The sequence below is a fragment of the Phasianus colchicus genome, chromosome 32, assembly GCF_987193195.1.
Source record: "Phasianus colchicus chromosome 32, bPhaCol1.hap1.1, whole genome shotgun sequence".
Classification (NCBI taxonomy): domain Eukaryota; kingdom Metazoa; phylum Chordata; class Aves; order Galliformes; family Phasianidae; genus Phasianus; species Phasianus colchicus.
Genome location: NC_143467.1, coordinates 1,810,256 through 1,824,918, shown reverse-complemented (window position 1 = coordinate 1,824,918; position 14,663 = coordinate 1,810,256). Strand labels below are relative to the sequence as shown.

The following is a 14,663-nucleotide window of genomic DNA, read 5'->3' as shown; positions in this document are numbered from 1 at the left end:
CATTCACCCCCCAATTCCCCCCCCATTTACCCCCAATTAACCCCCCCATCCCCCCCCCAATTAACCCCCCAATTAACCCCCTCCCCCTTCCATCTCTCCACAGCCTCCCTCCTCCTCCTCCTCCTCCTCCTCACCCCCTCCCTCTCCCCCTCCCCCCCCACCACCACCACCTCCTCCTCCCCCCTCCCCCAATCCATCCTCCAGTCCCCCCCCGTCACCCAATCGGGTCAATCCGTCACCTTCACCCCCCACCCCCCACCCCCCCCCTCCTTCACCCTGTGTTCGTGGTTCCGTGCCGACGACACCGACGTCCCCAACGAGATCGGCACGCTCATCGCGGGTGACGCCGCCATGGTCCCCGGTCCGGCCTACAGTCGGAGGGAGGAGATGGAGTCCGACTGTTCCCTCAGCATCCGGGGGTTGGTGGGGGCCGACAGCGGGATTTACACCCTGCTCATCCGGGAACCGCAGATCAGAACGGCCAAAATCAACCTCGTCGTCTACGGTGGGTGCGAGTCTGGGTGTCAGCTCCCATGGGTGTCACCTGTATTGGGTGTCACCTCCCTTGGGTATCACATCTATTGGGTGTCAGCTCCCATGGGTGTCACCTGTATTGGGTGTCACCTCTACTGGGTGTCAACTCCCATGGGTGTCACCTCCGCTGGGTGTAACCTCTGTTGGGTGTCACCCCTATTGGGTGTCACTTCCCCTGGGTGTCAGCTCCCATGGGTGTCACCTGTATTGGGTGTCACCTCTACTGGGTGTCAGCTCCCATGGGTGTCACCTGTATTGGGTGTCACCTCTACTGGGTGTCAGCTCCCCTGGGTGTCACCTCTATTGGGTGTCACCTCTACTGGGTGTCAGCTCCCCTGGGTGTCACCTCTACTGGGTGTCACCTCCCCTGGGTGTCACCTCCCCTGGGTGTCACTGAGGCTGGGTGTCAGCTCCCCTGGGTGTCGTGGGGGCCGACAGCGGGATTTACACCCTGCTCATCCGGGAACCCCAGATCAGAACGGCCAAAATCAACCTCACCGTCTACGGTGGGTGCGAGTCTGGGTGTCACCTCCCATGGGTGTCACCTCTACTGGGTGTCACCTGTATTGGGTGTCACCTCTACTGCGTGTCAGCTCCCTTGGGTATCACATCTATTGGGTGTCAGCTCCCATGGGTGTCACCTGTATTGGGTGTCACCTCTACTGGGTGTCAGCTCCCATGGGTGTCACCTCCCCTGGGTGTCACCTCCCCTGGGTGTCACCGAGGCTGGGTGTCAGCTCCCATGGGTGTCACCTCTATTGGGTGTCACCTCCCCTGGGTGTCCCATCCCATGGCTGTCACCCCTATTGGGTGTCACCTGCGTTCGGTGTTACCTCCCATGGGAGTCACCTCCCCTGGGTGTCCCATCCCATGGGTGTCAGCTCCCCTGGGTGTCAGCTCTATTGGGTGTCAGCTCCCCTGGGTGTCGTGGGGGCCAACAGCGGGATTTACACCCTGCTCATCCGGGAACCGCAGATCAGAACGGCCAAAATCAACCTCGTCGTCTACGGTGGGTGCGAGTCCGGGTGTCAGCTCCCATGGGTGTCACCTGTATTGGGTGTCACCTCTACTGGGTGTCAGCTCCCATGGGTGTCACCTGTATTGGGTGTCAGCTCCCATGGATGTCACCTCCCCTGGGTGTCACCTCCCTTGGGTGTCACATCTATTGGGTGTCAGCTCCCATGGGTGTCACCTGTATTGGGTGTCACCTGTATTGGGTGTCACCTCCCCTGGGTGTCAGCTCCCCTGCGTGTCAGCTCCCATGGGTGTCACCTATATTGGGTGTCACCTCTATTGGGTGTCACCTCTATTGGGTGTCACCTGTATTGGGTGTCACCGAGCCTGGGTGTCAGCTCCCCTGGGTGTCAACTCTATTGGGTGTCACCTCTACTGGGTGTCAGCTCCCCTGGGTGTCATCTCTATTGGGTGTCACCTCCCCTGGGTGTCACCGAGCCTGGGTGTCAGCTCCCATGGGTGACACCTGTATTGGGTGTCAGCTCCCATGGGTGTCACCTCCCCTGGGTGTCATCGAGCCTGGGTGTCACCTGTATTGGGTGTCATCAAGCCTGGGTGTCAGCTCCCCTGGGTGACAGCTCCCCTGGGTGTCACCCCTATTGGGTGTCACCTCTCCTGGGTGTCCCATCCCATGGGTGTCAGCTCCCCTGGGTGTCAGCTCCCCTGGGTGTCGTGGGGGCCGACAGCGGGATTTACACCCTGCTCATCCGGGAACCCCAGATCAGAACGGCCAAAATCAACCTCGTCGTCTACGGTGGGTGCGAGTCTGGGTGTCACCTCCCATGGGTGTCACCTCTACTGGGTGTCACCTGTATTGGGTGTCACCTCTACTGCGTGTCAGCTCCCTTGGGTATCACATCTATTGGGTGTCAGCTCCCATGGGTGTCACCTGTATTGGGTGTCACCTCTACTGGGTGTCAGCTCCCATGGGTGTCACCTGTATTGGGTGTCACCTCTACTGGGTGTCAGCTCCCATGGGTGTCACCTCCCCTGGGTGTCACCTCTGTTGGCTGTCAGCTCCCATGGGTGTCAGCTCCCCTGGGTGTGGTGGGGGCCAACAGCGGGATTTACACCCTGCTCATCCGGGAACCCCAGATCAGAACGGCCAAAATCAACCTCGTCGTCTACGGTGGGTGCGAGTCTGGGTGTCACCTCCCATGGGTGTCACCTCTACTGGGTGTCACCTGTATTGGGTGTCACCTCTACTGCGTGTCAGCTCCCTTGGGTATCACATCTATTGGGTGTCAGCTCCCATGGGTGTCACCTGTATTGGGTGTCACCTCTACTGGGTGTCAGCTCCCATGGGTGTCACCTGTATTGGGTGTCACCTCTACTGGGTGTCAGCTCCCATGGGTGTCACCTCCCCTGGGTGTCACCTCTGTTGGCTGTCAGCTCCCATGGGTGTCAGCTCCCCTGGGTGTGGTGGGGGCCAACAGCGGGATTTACACCCTGCTCATCCGGGAACCCCAGATCAGAACGGCCAAAATCAACCTCGTCGTCTACGGTGGGTGCGAGTCTGGGTGTCACCTCCCATGGGTGTCACCTCTACTGGGTGTCACCTGTATTGGGTGTCACCTCTACTGCGTGTCAGCTCCCTTGGGTATCACATCTATTGGGTGTCAGCTCCCATGGGTGTCACCTGTATTGGGTGTCACCTCTACTGGGTGTCAGCTCCCATGGGTGTCACCTGTATTGGGTGTCACCTCTACTGGGTGTCAGCTCCCATGGGTGTCACCTCCCCTGGGTGTCACCTCTGTTGGCTGTCAGCTCCCATGGGTGTCAGCTCCCCTGGGTGTGGTGGGGGCCAACAGCGGGATTTACACCCTGCTCATCCGGGAACCCCAGATCAGAACGGCCAAAATCAACCTCACCGTCTACGGTGGGTGCGAGTCTGGGTGTCACCTCCCATGGGTGTCACCTCTACTGGGTGTCACCTGTATTGGGTGTCACCTCTACTGCGTGTCAGCTCCCTTGGGTATCACATCTATTGGGTGTCAGCTCCCATGGGTGTCACCTGTATTGGGTGTCACCTCCCCTGGGTGTCACCGAACCTGAGTGTCAGCTCCCATGGGTGTCACCTCTACTGGGTGTCAGCTCCCATGGGTGTCACCTGTATTGGGTGTCAGCTCCCATGGGTGTCACCTGTATTGGGTGTCACCGAGCCTGGGTGTCAGCTCCTCTGGGTGTCACCTCCCCTGGGTGTCACCCCTATTGGGTGTCACCTCTACTGGGTGTCAGCTCCCATGGGTGTCACCTCTATTGGGTGTCCCAACCCATGGGTGTCACCTCCCCTGGGTGTCAGCCCCCATGGGTGTTAGCTCCCCTGGGTGTCACCTCTGCTGGGTGTCACCTCTATTGGGTGTCAGCTCCCCTGGGTGTCAGCTCTCATGGGTGTCACCCCTGTTGGGTGTCACCCCTATTGGGTGTCACCGAGCCTGGATGTCAGCTCCCATGGGTGTCACCACCCCTGGGTGGCACCGAGCCTGGGTGTCACCTCCATTGGTGTCACCTCCCCTGGGTGTCAGCTCTCATGGATGTCACCCTTATTGGGTGTCACCTCTATTGGGTGTCCCATCCCATGGGTTCCACCTCTACTGGGTGTCACCTCCCATGGGTGTCACTTCCTTTGGGAGTCCCCTCCGCTGGGTGTCACCTCCGCTGGGTGTCACCTCTATTGGGTGTCAGCTCCACTGGGTGTCACCTCCATTGGGTGTCACCTCCCATGGGTGTCACCTCTATTGGGTGTCCCATCCCATGGTTGTCACCTCCAATGGGTGTGTAACCTCTATTGGGTGTCACCTCCACTGGGTGTCACCTCCCATGCGTGTCACCTCCACTGGGTATCCCATCCCATGGTTGTCACCTGCATTGGGTGTCACCTCCATTGGGTGTGTCGCCTCCACTGGGTGTCCCATCCCATGGGTGTCCACCTCTATTGGCTGTCACCTCCCATGGGTGTCACCTCCATTGGGTGTCCCATCCCATGGGTGTCACCTACTTTCGGTGTCACCTCCATTGGGTGTCACCTCTATTGGGTGTGTCATCTCTGTTGGGTGTCCCATCCCATGGGTGTCCACCTCCCCTGGGTGTCACCTCCCCTGGGTGTCACCTCCTTTGGGTGTCACCTCCATTGCGTGTCATCTCTATTGGGTGTCACCTACAACGGGTGTCGCCTCTATTGGGTGTCACCTCCCTTGGGTGTCACCTGCAATGGGTGTCGCCTCCACTGAGTGTCACCTCCCTTGGGTGTCACTTCCCTTGGGTGTCACCTCCGCTGGGTGTCACCTCCTCTAGGTGTCACCTCTACTGGGTGTCACCTCCATTGCATATCACCTCCATTGGGTGTCACCTCCCATGGGTGTCACTTCCAATGGTTGTCACCTGCCTTGGTGACATCGTGGTCACGGTGACTTATCAAGGTGACACAGAGGTCAGGGTGACGCTGTGTTCAGGGTGATGTCACCACTGGTGGTGATGTTGCGTTCAGGGTGACATTGTAGCCAGGGTGACAATGTCCCCACCCTGGTGACATCCTTATCGTGGTGACATATCAGGGTGACGTGGTGGTCATGGTGACATTGAGGTCAGGGTGACATCGTGGTCATGGTGGCACTCTTATCGTGGTGACATGGTGGCTGGGGTGACATGGTGGCCATGGTGACACTGGTCAGGGTGACATCATGGTCAGGGTGACGTGGTGGCTGTGGTGGCACCATGGTCAGGGTGATGTGGTCATTGTGACATTGTGGCCACGGTGACACTGTGGTCAGGGTGACATGGTGGTCATGGTGACATTATGGCCGTGGTGACACTGTGGTCAGGGTGACATGGTGGCTGTGGTGACATGGTGGCCATGGTGACGTGGTGGCCATGGTGACGTGGTGGCCGTGGTGACGCTGGTCAGGGTGACACTGTGGTCAGGGTGACATGGTGGTCATTGTGACATTATGGCTGTGGTGACACTGGTCAGGGTGACACTGTGGTCAGGGTGACATGGTGGCTGTGCTGACATGATGGCCATGGTGACATTATGGCCATGGTGACACTGTGGTCAGGGTGACACTGTGGTCAGGGTGACATGGTGGCCGTGGTGACATTATGGCCATGGTGACACTGGTCAGGGTGACACTGTGGTCAGGGTGACATGGTTGCCATGGTGACATGGTGGCCATGGTGACATTATGGCCATGGTGACACTGTGGTCAGGGTGACACTGTGGTCAGGGTGACATGGTGGCCGTGGTGACATTATGGCCATGGTGACACTGGTCAGGGTGACACTGTGGTCAGGGTGACATGGTTGCCATGGTGACATGGTGGCCATGGTGACATTATGGCCATGGTGACACTGTGGTCAGGGTGACACTGTGGTCAGGGTGACATGGTGGCCGTGGTGACATTATGGCCATGGTGGCACCGTGATCAGGGTGACATTGGTCAGGGTGACACTGTGGTCAGGGTGACATGGTGGCTGTGGTGACATGGTGGCCATGGTGACATTATGGCCATGGTGACACTGTGGTCAGGGTGACATGGTGGTCATTGTGACATTATGGCCATGGTGACACTGGTCACGGTGACACGGTGGCTGTGGTGACATGGTGGTTATGGTGACGCTGTGGTCAGGGTGACACTGTGGTCAGGGTGACATGGTGGCCGTGGTGACATTATGGCCATGGTGGCATCGTGATCAGGGTGACATTGGTCAGGGTGACACTGTGGTCATGGTGACATGGTGGCTGTGGTGACATGGTGGTCATGGTGACGTGGTGGCCATGGTGACACTGTGGTCAGGGTGACATGGTGGACATGGTGACATGGTGGTCATGGTGAAGTTGTGGCCATGGTGACGTGGTGGCCGTGGTGACGCTGTGGTCAGGGTGACATGGTGGTCATTGTGACATTATGGCTGTGGTGACACTGGTCAGGGTGACACTTTGGTCAGGGTGACATGGTGGCTGTGGTGAAATGGTGGCCATGGTGACATTGTGGCCATGGTGACGCTGTGGTCAGGGTGACATTGGTCAGGGTGACATGGTGGCCGTGGTGACATTATGGCCATGGTGGCACCGTGATCAGGGTGACATTGGTCAGGGTGACACTGTGGTCAGGGTGACATGGTGGCTGTGGTGACATGGTGGCCATGGTGACATTATGGCCATGGTGACAGTGTGGTCAGGGTGACACTTTGGTCAGGGTGACATGGTGGTCATTGTGACATTATGGCCATGGTGACACCGTGGTCAGGGTGACATGGTGGACATGGTGACATGGTGGTCATGGTGATGTTGTAGCCATGGTGACGTGGTGGCCATGGTGACACTGGTCAGGGTGACACTGTGGTCAGGGTGACATGGTGGGCGTGGTGACACCGTGGTCAGGGTGACATGGTGGCCATGGTGGCACTGGTCAGGGTGACACTGTGGTTAGGGTGACATGGTGGCCGTGATGACATTATGGCCATGGTGACACCGTGGCCAGGGTGGCATGGTGGCCATGGTGACATTGTGACCATGGTGACATTGTGACCATGGTGACATGGTGGCCATGGTGGCCACTTTGACCCACCATCCCTGTGGTGGTGACACCACGGTCGCAGTGACAGCCCTCCGTGTTGACACTCAGGTGCTGACGGTGACACCCAGGTGACGGTGACACAGAGGTGACAGTGACACGTAGGTAACGGTGACGCCCTCGGGGCGGGTGACACCCAGGGCACGGTGACACAACCCACATGATGGTGGTGACACCCAGGGACTTTGTCCCCAGCGATGTCCCTGTTGTCCCCTCCCAGTGATTGTTAACCCCAACGTCACCGTGTGGGTGTGGGGACAGTGGGAACAATGGGGACAATGGGGACAATGGAGACAACGACATGGGACAATGGGAAGTTGGGGACAAGGGTGACAGTGGGGCAGTGGGGTTATGGGGACAATGGGACATGGGGGCAGTGGGGACAATGGGGACAGTGGGGTTATGGGGACAATGGGGACAACGACATGGGGACAATGGGAAGTTGGGGACAAGGGTGACAGTGGGGCAGTGGGGTTATGGGGACAATGGGACATGGGGGCAGTGGGGACAATGGGGACAGTGGGGTTATGGGGACAATGGGGACAACGACATGGGGACAATGGGAAGTTGGGGACAAGGGTGACAGTGGGGCAGTGGGGTTATGGGGACAATGGTGACAATGGGGACAGTGGGGTTATGGGGACAAAGGTGACTATGGGGTTATGGGGTTATGGGGTTATGGGGACAATGGGACATGGGGACATTGGGACAGTGGTGACAGTGGTGACAATAGGGCGTGGGGACATTGGGGACAATGGGACATGGGGACAAAGGTGACAACGTGGACAATGGGGACAGTGGGACATTGGGGTTATGAGAACTATGGGACAATGGGGACAATGGGACATGGAGAATGTGAGACAATGGGATGTGGGGACAATGGGGACAGTGGGGTTATGGGGACAATGGGGACAACGGGACATGGGGACACTGGGGACAATGGGGACAATAGAGCATGGGGACATTGGGGACAACGGGACATGGGGACAATGGGGTTGTGGGGTTATGGGGACAATGGGACATGGGGACAGTGGGACGGTGGGACAATGGGGACAATGGGAGATGGGGACATGGATACAAAGGTGACAAGGGGGACAATGGGGACATTGGGGACAATGGAGACAATGGGATATAGGGACAGTGGAGACAATGGGACAATGGGGTACAAAGGTGACAGTGGGGTTATAGGGACAATGGGGACATTGGGACTATGGTGACAAGAGGGCATGGGGACATTGGGGACATCTGGACATGGGGACAGTGGGACAATGGGGACAATGGTGACAATGGGACATGGAGACAATGAGACAACGGGACACGGGGACAGCGGGGACAACGTGACAATGGGGTTATGGGGACAATGGTGACAATAAGGCATAGGGACATTGGGGACATCTGGACATAGGGACAATGGGACATGGAGGCAATGAGACGACGGGACACGGGGACAGTGGGGACAACGTGACAATGGGGTTACGGGAAAAACGAGACACGGGGACACGGGTACAAAGGTGACAACGGGTGACAATGGCGACACCCCCCCCCCCCGTGGCGGTGACCCCTTGGCACTGACAGCTCCGTGTCACCCCAGAGCTGCTGGTGATGCCGGAGGTGACGCCGGACGCGGTGTTGGTGGTGGAGGAAGACAACGTCACCCTGCAGTGCCACCCCCCCCCCGGCACCGTCACCACCTGGTGGCAGCGCGGTGACGCGCCGCTGTCCCCCGGCGGCCGCCTGTCGTTGTCCCCCGACAACCTGACGCTGACGGTGACGGCGGCGCGGCGCGGTGACGCCGGGTTGTACGGCTGCCACGTGGCCAACCCCGTCAGCAACAACCGCAGCCGCGATGTCAACGTCACCGTCGCCTGTGAGTGGGCTGATGTGGCACCGCTGTGGAGTTGTGGCACTGCCTGAGTGTGCTGTTGTGTCGTCGTGCTGCTGTGTCACTGTGTTGTTATGTCTTTGTGTCACTGTGTCGTTGTGTCATTGTGCCGTTGTGTTGTTGTGTCATTGTGTTGTTGTGTCATTGAGTTGTTGTGTCGTTGTGTTGTTGTGTCGTGGTGTCGTGGTGTTGTGCTGTTGTGTCATTGTGTCGTGTTGCTGTGCTGTTGAGTCGTCGTGTCATTGTGTCGTGCGGTTGTGTCATTGTGTTGTTGTGTCGCTGTGTTGTTGTGTCGTTGTGTTGTTGTGTCGTGGTGTCGTGTCGTTGTACCGTTGTGCCGTTGTGTCGTGTCGCTGTGCTGTTGAGTCGTTGTGTCATTGTGTCGTTGTGCCATTGTGTCATTGTGTTGTTGTGTCGTTGAGTTGTTGTGTCGTTGTGTTGTTGTGTCGTGGTGTCGTGTCGTTGTACCGTTGTGCCGTTGTGTCGTGTCGCTGTGCTGTTGAGTCGTTGTGTCATTGTGTCGTTGTGCCGTTGTGTCATTGTGTTGTTGTGTCATTGAGTTGTTGTGTCGTTGTGTTGTTGTGTCGTGGTGTCGTGTTGTTGTGCCATTGTGTCGTTGTGTCGTGGTGTTGTGTCATTGTGTCATTGTGTCATTGTGTTGTCGTGTCGTCGTGTTGTTGTGTCGTGCTGCTGTGTCACTGTGTTGTTATGTCTTTGTGTCACTGTGTCTTTGTGCCGTTGTGTTGTTGTGCTGTTATGTCATTGTGTTGTTGTGTCATAGTGTTGTTGTGTCGTTGAGTTGTTGTGTTGTGTTGTTGTGTTGTTGTGTCGTGGTGTCGTGTCGTTGTACCGTTGTGCCGTTGTGTCGTGTCGCTGTGCTGTTGAGTCGTTGTGTCATTGTGTCGTTGTGCCATTGTGTCATTGTGTTCTTGTGTTGTTGAGTTGTTGTGTCGTTGTGTTGTTGTGTCGTGGTGTCGTGGTGTTGTGCTGTTGTGTCATTGTGTCGTGTTGCTGTGCTGTTGAGTCGTTGTGTCATTGTGTCGTTGTGCCGTTGTGTCGTTGTGTTGTTGTGTCGTGGTGTCGTGTTGTTGTGCCATTGTGTCGTTGTGTCGTGGTGTTGTGTCATTGTGTCATTGTGTTGTCGTGTTGTCGTGTTGTCGTGTTGTCGTGTCGTGTCGTTGCGCTGCTGTGTCACTGTGATGTTATGCCGTTGTGCCGTTGTGCTGTTGTGTCATTGTGTCATTGTGTCATGGTGTTGTGTCGTTGTGTTGTTGTGTCGTTGCGCTGCTGTGTCACTGTGCCGTTGTGTTGTTGTGCCGTTGTGTCGTTGTGTCGTTGTGTCGTTGTGTCATTGTGTTGTGTCATTGTGTTGTCGTGTCGTTGTGTTGTTGTGTCATTGTGCTGCAGTGTCACTGTGTTGTTATGCCGTTGTGCCGTTGTGTCGTTGTATCATTGTGTTGTGTTGTTGTGTCGTTGCGCTGCTGTGTCACTGTGCCGTTGTGTTGTTGTGCCGTTGTGTCGTTGTGTCGTTGTGTCATTGTGTTGTGTCATTGTGTTGTCGTGTCGTTGTGTTGTTGTGTCATTGTGCTGCAGTGTCACTGTGTTGTTATGCCGTTGTGCCGTTGTGTCGTTGTATCATTGTGTTGTGTTGTTGTGTCGTTGCGCTGCAGTGTCGCTGTGTTGTTATGTCGTTGTGTCGTTGTGTCGTTGTGTCATTGTGTTGTGTTGTTGTGTTGTTGTGTCGTTGCGCTGCAGTGTCGCTGTGTTGTTATGCCGTTGTGCCGTTGTGTTGTGTTGCTGTGCCATTGAGTCATTTTGCTGTTGTGTCATTGTGTCGTTGAGTCGTTGCGTTGTGTCGTTGTGTCGTTGTGTTGTGGTGTCGTGTTGTTGTGCCGTTGTGTCGTTGCTTTGTGTTGTTGTGCTGTTGTGTCGTTGCGCTGCTGTGTCACTGTGTTGTTATGCCGTTGTGCTGCTGTGCTGTTGTGCTGTTGTTGTGTTGTGTCATTGTGTCGTTGTGTTGTTGTACCGTTGTGGTGGTGTTGTGTTGTGTCATTGTGTCATTGTGTCGTTGTACCGTTGTGGTGGTGTTGTGTTGTGTCATTGTGTCATTGTACCGTTGTGGTGTTGTGTTGTGTCGTTGTGTCATTGTGTCGTTATACCGTTGTGGTTGTTGTGTTGTGTCATTGTGTCATTGTGTCGTTGTACCGTTGTGGTGTTGTTGTGTTGTGTCATTGTGTCATTCTGTCATCGTGTCGTTGTACCGTTGTGGTGTTGTTGTGTTGTGTCATTGTGTCATTGTGTCGTTGTACCGTTGTGGTGGTGTTATGTTGTGTCGTTGTGTCATTGTGTCATTGTGTCATTGTGTCGTTGTACCGTTGTGGTGGTGTTATGTTGTGTCGTTGTGTCATTGTGTCATTGTGTCGTTGTACCGTTGTGGTGTTGTGTTGTGTCGTTGTGTCATTGTGTCGTTGTGTCGTTGTGGTGTTGTTGTGTTGTTGTGTTGTGTCATTGTGTCATTGTGTCGTTGTGTCGTTGTGGTGTTGTTGTGTTGTTGTGTTGTGTCATTGTGTCATTGTGTCATTGTGTCGTTGTGTCGTTGTGGTGTTGTTGTGTTGTGTCATTGTGTCATTCTGTTATCGTGTTGTCGTGTTGTGTCGTTGCGTTGTTGTGTTGTCGTGTCGTGTCGTGTTGTGTTGTTGTGTCATTGTGTTGTGCCGTTGTGCCGTAGTGCCCCCATGACCCCAATGTCCCCATTGCCCCCAATTCCCCCATTGCCCCCATTGACCCCATTGACCCCATCGCCCCCATTGCCCCCAATGACCCCATCACCCCCAATGTCCCTATTGACCTTCATGACCCCAATGCCCCCATTGCCCCCAATGACCCCATTGCCCCCAGTGTCCCCATTGACCTCCATGACCCCAATGTCCCCATTGACCCCATTGCCCCCGTTGCCCCCAATGTCCCCATCGCCCCCATTGCCCCCATTGCCCCCAATGTCCCCATTGACCTCCATGACCCCAATGTCCCCATTGTCCCCATTGACTCCATTGCCCCCAATGTCCCTATTGACCTCCATGACCCCATTGCCCCCATTGCCCCCAATGTCCCCATTGCCCCCAATGTCCCCATTGCCCCCAATGTCCTCATTGACCTGCATGACCCCATTGACCCCATTGACCCCATTGACCCCATCGCCCCCATTGCCCCCAATGACCCCATTGCCCCCAATGTCCTCATTGACCTCCATGAGCCCATTGCCCCCATTGCCCCCAATGACCCCATTGCCCCCAGTGTCCCCATTGACCTCCATGACCCCAATGTCCCCATTGCCCCCGTTGCCCCCATTGCCCCCATTGCCCCCATTGCCCCCATTGCCCCCAATGTCCCCATTGACCTCCATGACCCCAATGTCCCCATTGCCCCCGTTGCCCCCATTGCCCCCATTGACCCCATTGCCCCCATTGCCCCCAATGTCCTCATTGACCTCCATGACCCCAATGCCCCCAATGACCCCATTGCCCCCAATGTCCCCATTGACCTCCATGACCCCAATGCCCCCATTGACCCCATTACCCCCAATGTCCCTATTGACCTCCATGACCCCAATGACCCCATTGCCCCCAATGACCCCATTGCCCCCAATGTCCTCATTGACCTCCATGACCCCAATGTCCCCACCGTCTCCCCCCCTCCCCTGGCAGTCGGACCCGACGACGTCACCGTCACCCCCCCTGGTCCCCACCACGTCCCCGTTGGTGCCACCCTCACCCTGCTCTGCTCCGCCTCGGCCGCCCCCCCCCCCACCTTCTCGTGGCTGGGCGCCGCCGGCCGCCATGACGGCCCCAGCTGGGCCCTGGGTCCCCTGTCCCCAAACGAGGGGGGTGACATCGTGTGCCAGGCGCTCAACCCCTACAGCAACCACAGCCGCAACAGCTCCAGCGTCAGCGTCTGGGTTTGGGGTGAGTGTGGGGTCAGCGGGTCTTTGGGGTGCCTTTGGGGTGCCTTTAGGGTGCCTTTGGGGTGCCTTTAGGGCAGCATTTGCTCAAATGGGTTTGGGGTCCCTATGGGGTCATTGGCGCCTTTAGGGCAGTTTTAGGGGGTGATTATGGGGTCATTGGCACTTTTAGGGCACCTTTAGGGCATCTTTGGGGCATCTTTGGGGCACCATCTGGTCCAATGGGTTTGGGGTGAGTGTGGGGTCACCGGGTCTTTGGGGTGCCTTTGGGGCACCTTTAGGGCAGCATTTGCTCAAATGGGTTTGGGGTCCCTATGGGGTCATTGGCACCTTTAGGGCATCTTTGGGGCACAGTTTGGTCCAATGGGTTTGGGGTCCCTATGGGGTCATTGGCGCCTTTAGGGCAGTTTTAGGGGGTGATTATGGGGTCATTGGCACTTTTAGGGCACCTTTAGGGCATCTTTGGGGCATCTTTGGGGCACCATCTGGTCCAATGGGTTTGGGGTGAGTGTGGGGTCACCGGGTCTTTGGGGTGCCTTTGGGGTGCCTTTGGGGTGCCTTTGGGGCGCCTTTAGGGCAGCATTTGCTCAAATGGGTTTGGGATCCCTATGGGGTCATTGGCACCTTTAAGGCATCTTTGGGGCACCTTTAGGGCATCTTTGGGGCACAGTTTGGTCCAATGGGTTTGGGGTCCCTATGGGGTCATTGGCACCTTTAGGGCATCTTCAGGGCATCTTTGGGGCACCATTTGGTCCAATGGGTTTGGGGTCAGTATGGGGTCACCTGGTCTTTGGGGGGCCTATGGGGTGCCTTTAGGGCATCTTTGGGGCACCTTTAGGGCATCTTTGGGGCACCATTTGGTCCAATGGGTTTGGGGTGAGTGTGGGGTCACCGGGTCTTTGGGGGGCCTATGGGGTGCCTTTGGGGCACCTTTGGGGCACCTTTAGGGCATCTTTGGGGCACAGTTTGGTCCAATGGGTTTGAGGTCAGTATGGGGTCATTGGCACCTTTAGGGCAGTTTTAGGGCACCTTTGGGGCATCTTTGGGGCACCATTTGGTCACATGGGTTTGGGGTCGGTATGGGGTCACAGGAACCTTTAGGGCACTTTTAGGGCATCTTCAGGGCACCTTTAGGGCATCTTTGGGGCACTTCTGGGGCACTTTTGGGACAGCATTTGGTCCAATGCGTTTGGGGTCAGTATGGGGTCATTGGCACCTTTGGGGCATCTTTGGGGTGCCTTTAGGGCATCTTTGGGGCACCATTTGGTCCAATGGGTTTGGGGTGAGTGTGGGATCATTGGCACCTTTGGGGCAGCATTTGTTGTACTAGATTTGGGGTTTGGGGTCAGTATGGGATCACAGGATCCTTTAGGGCATCTTAAGGGCACCTTTAGGGCATCTTTGGGGCACAGTTTGGTCACATGGGTTTGGGGTCAGTAGGGGGTCATTGGCACCTTTAGGGCATCTTTGGGGCACCTTTAGGGCATCTTTGGGGCACAGTTTGGTCCAATGGGTTTTGGGGTCAGTATGGGGTCATTGGCACTTTTAGGGCACCTTTGGGGCACCTTTAGGGCTCTTTTGGGGCACCATCTGGTCCAATGGGTTTGGGGTGAGTGTGGGGTCACCGGGCCTTTGGGGTGCCTTTGGGGTGCCTTTGGGGCACCTTTAGGGTGCCTTTGGGGTGCCTTTGGGGCACCTTTGG

At 56.6% G+C, this 14,663-nt stretch overlaps 1 protein-coding gene across 1 annotated transcript in view; it reads left to right on the top strand.

Moving 5' to 3' along the window:
- Positions 1-240: 240 nt before the first annotated feature.
- The window catches only part of LOC116241845 (cell adhesion molecule CEACAM5-like), a 40,673-nt gene continuing 26,250 nt past the window's right edge, over positions 241-14,663 (top strand). The window contains exons 1-3 of the mRNA XM_090128073.1: positions 241-505; positions 8,713-8,988; positions 12,708-12,965. Of these exons, the coding sequence (XP_089984199.1) occupies positions 352-505; positions 8,713-8,988; positions 12,708-12,965 (688 nt within the window). The 5' untranslated portion in view covers positions 241-351. The remainder of the gene's footprint in view (positions 506-8,712; positions 8,989-12,707; positions 12,966-14,663) is intronic.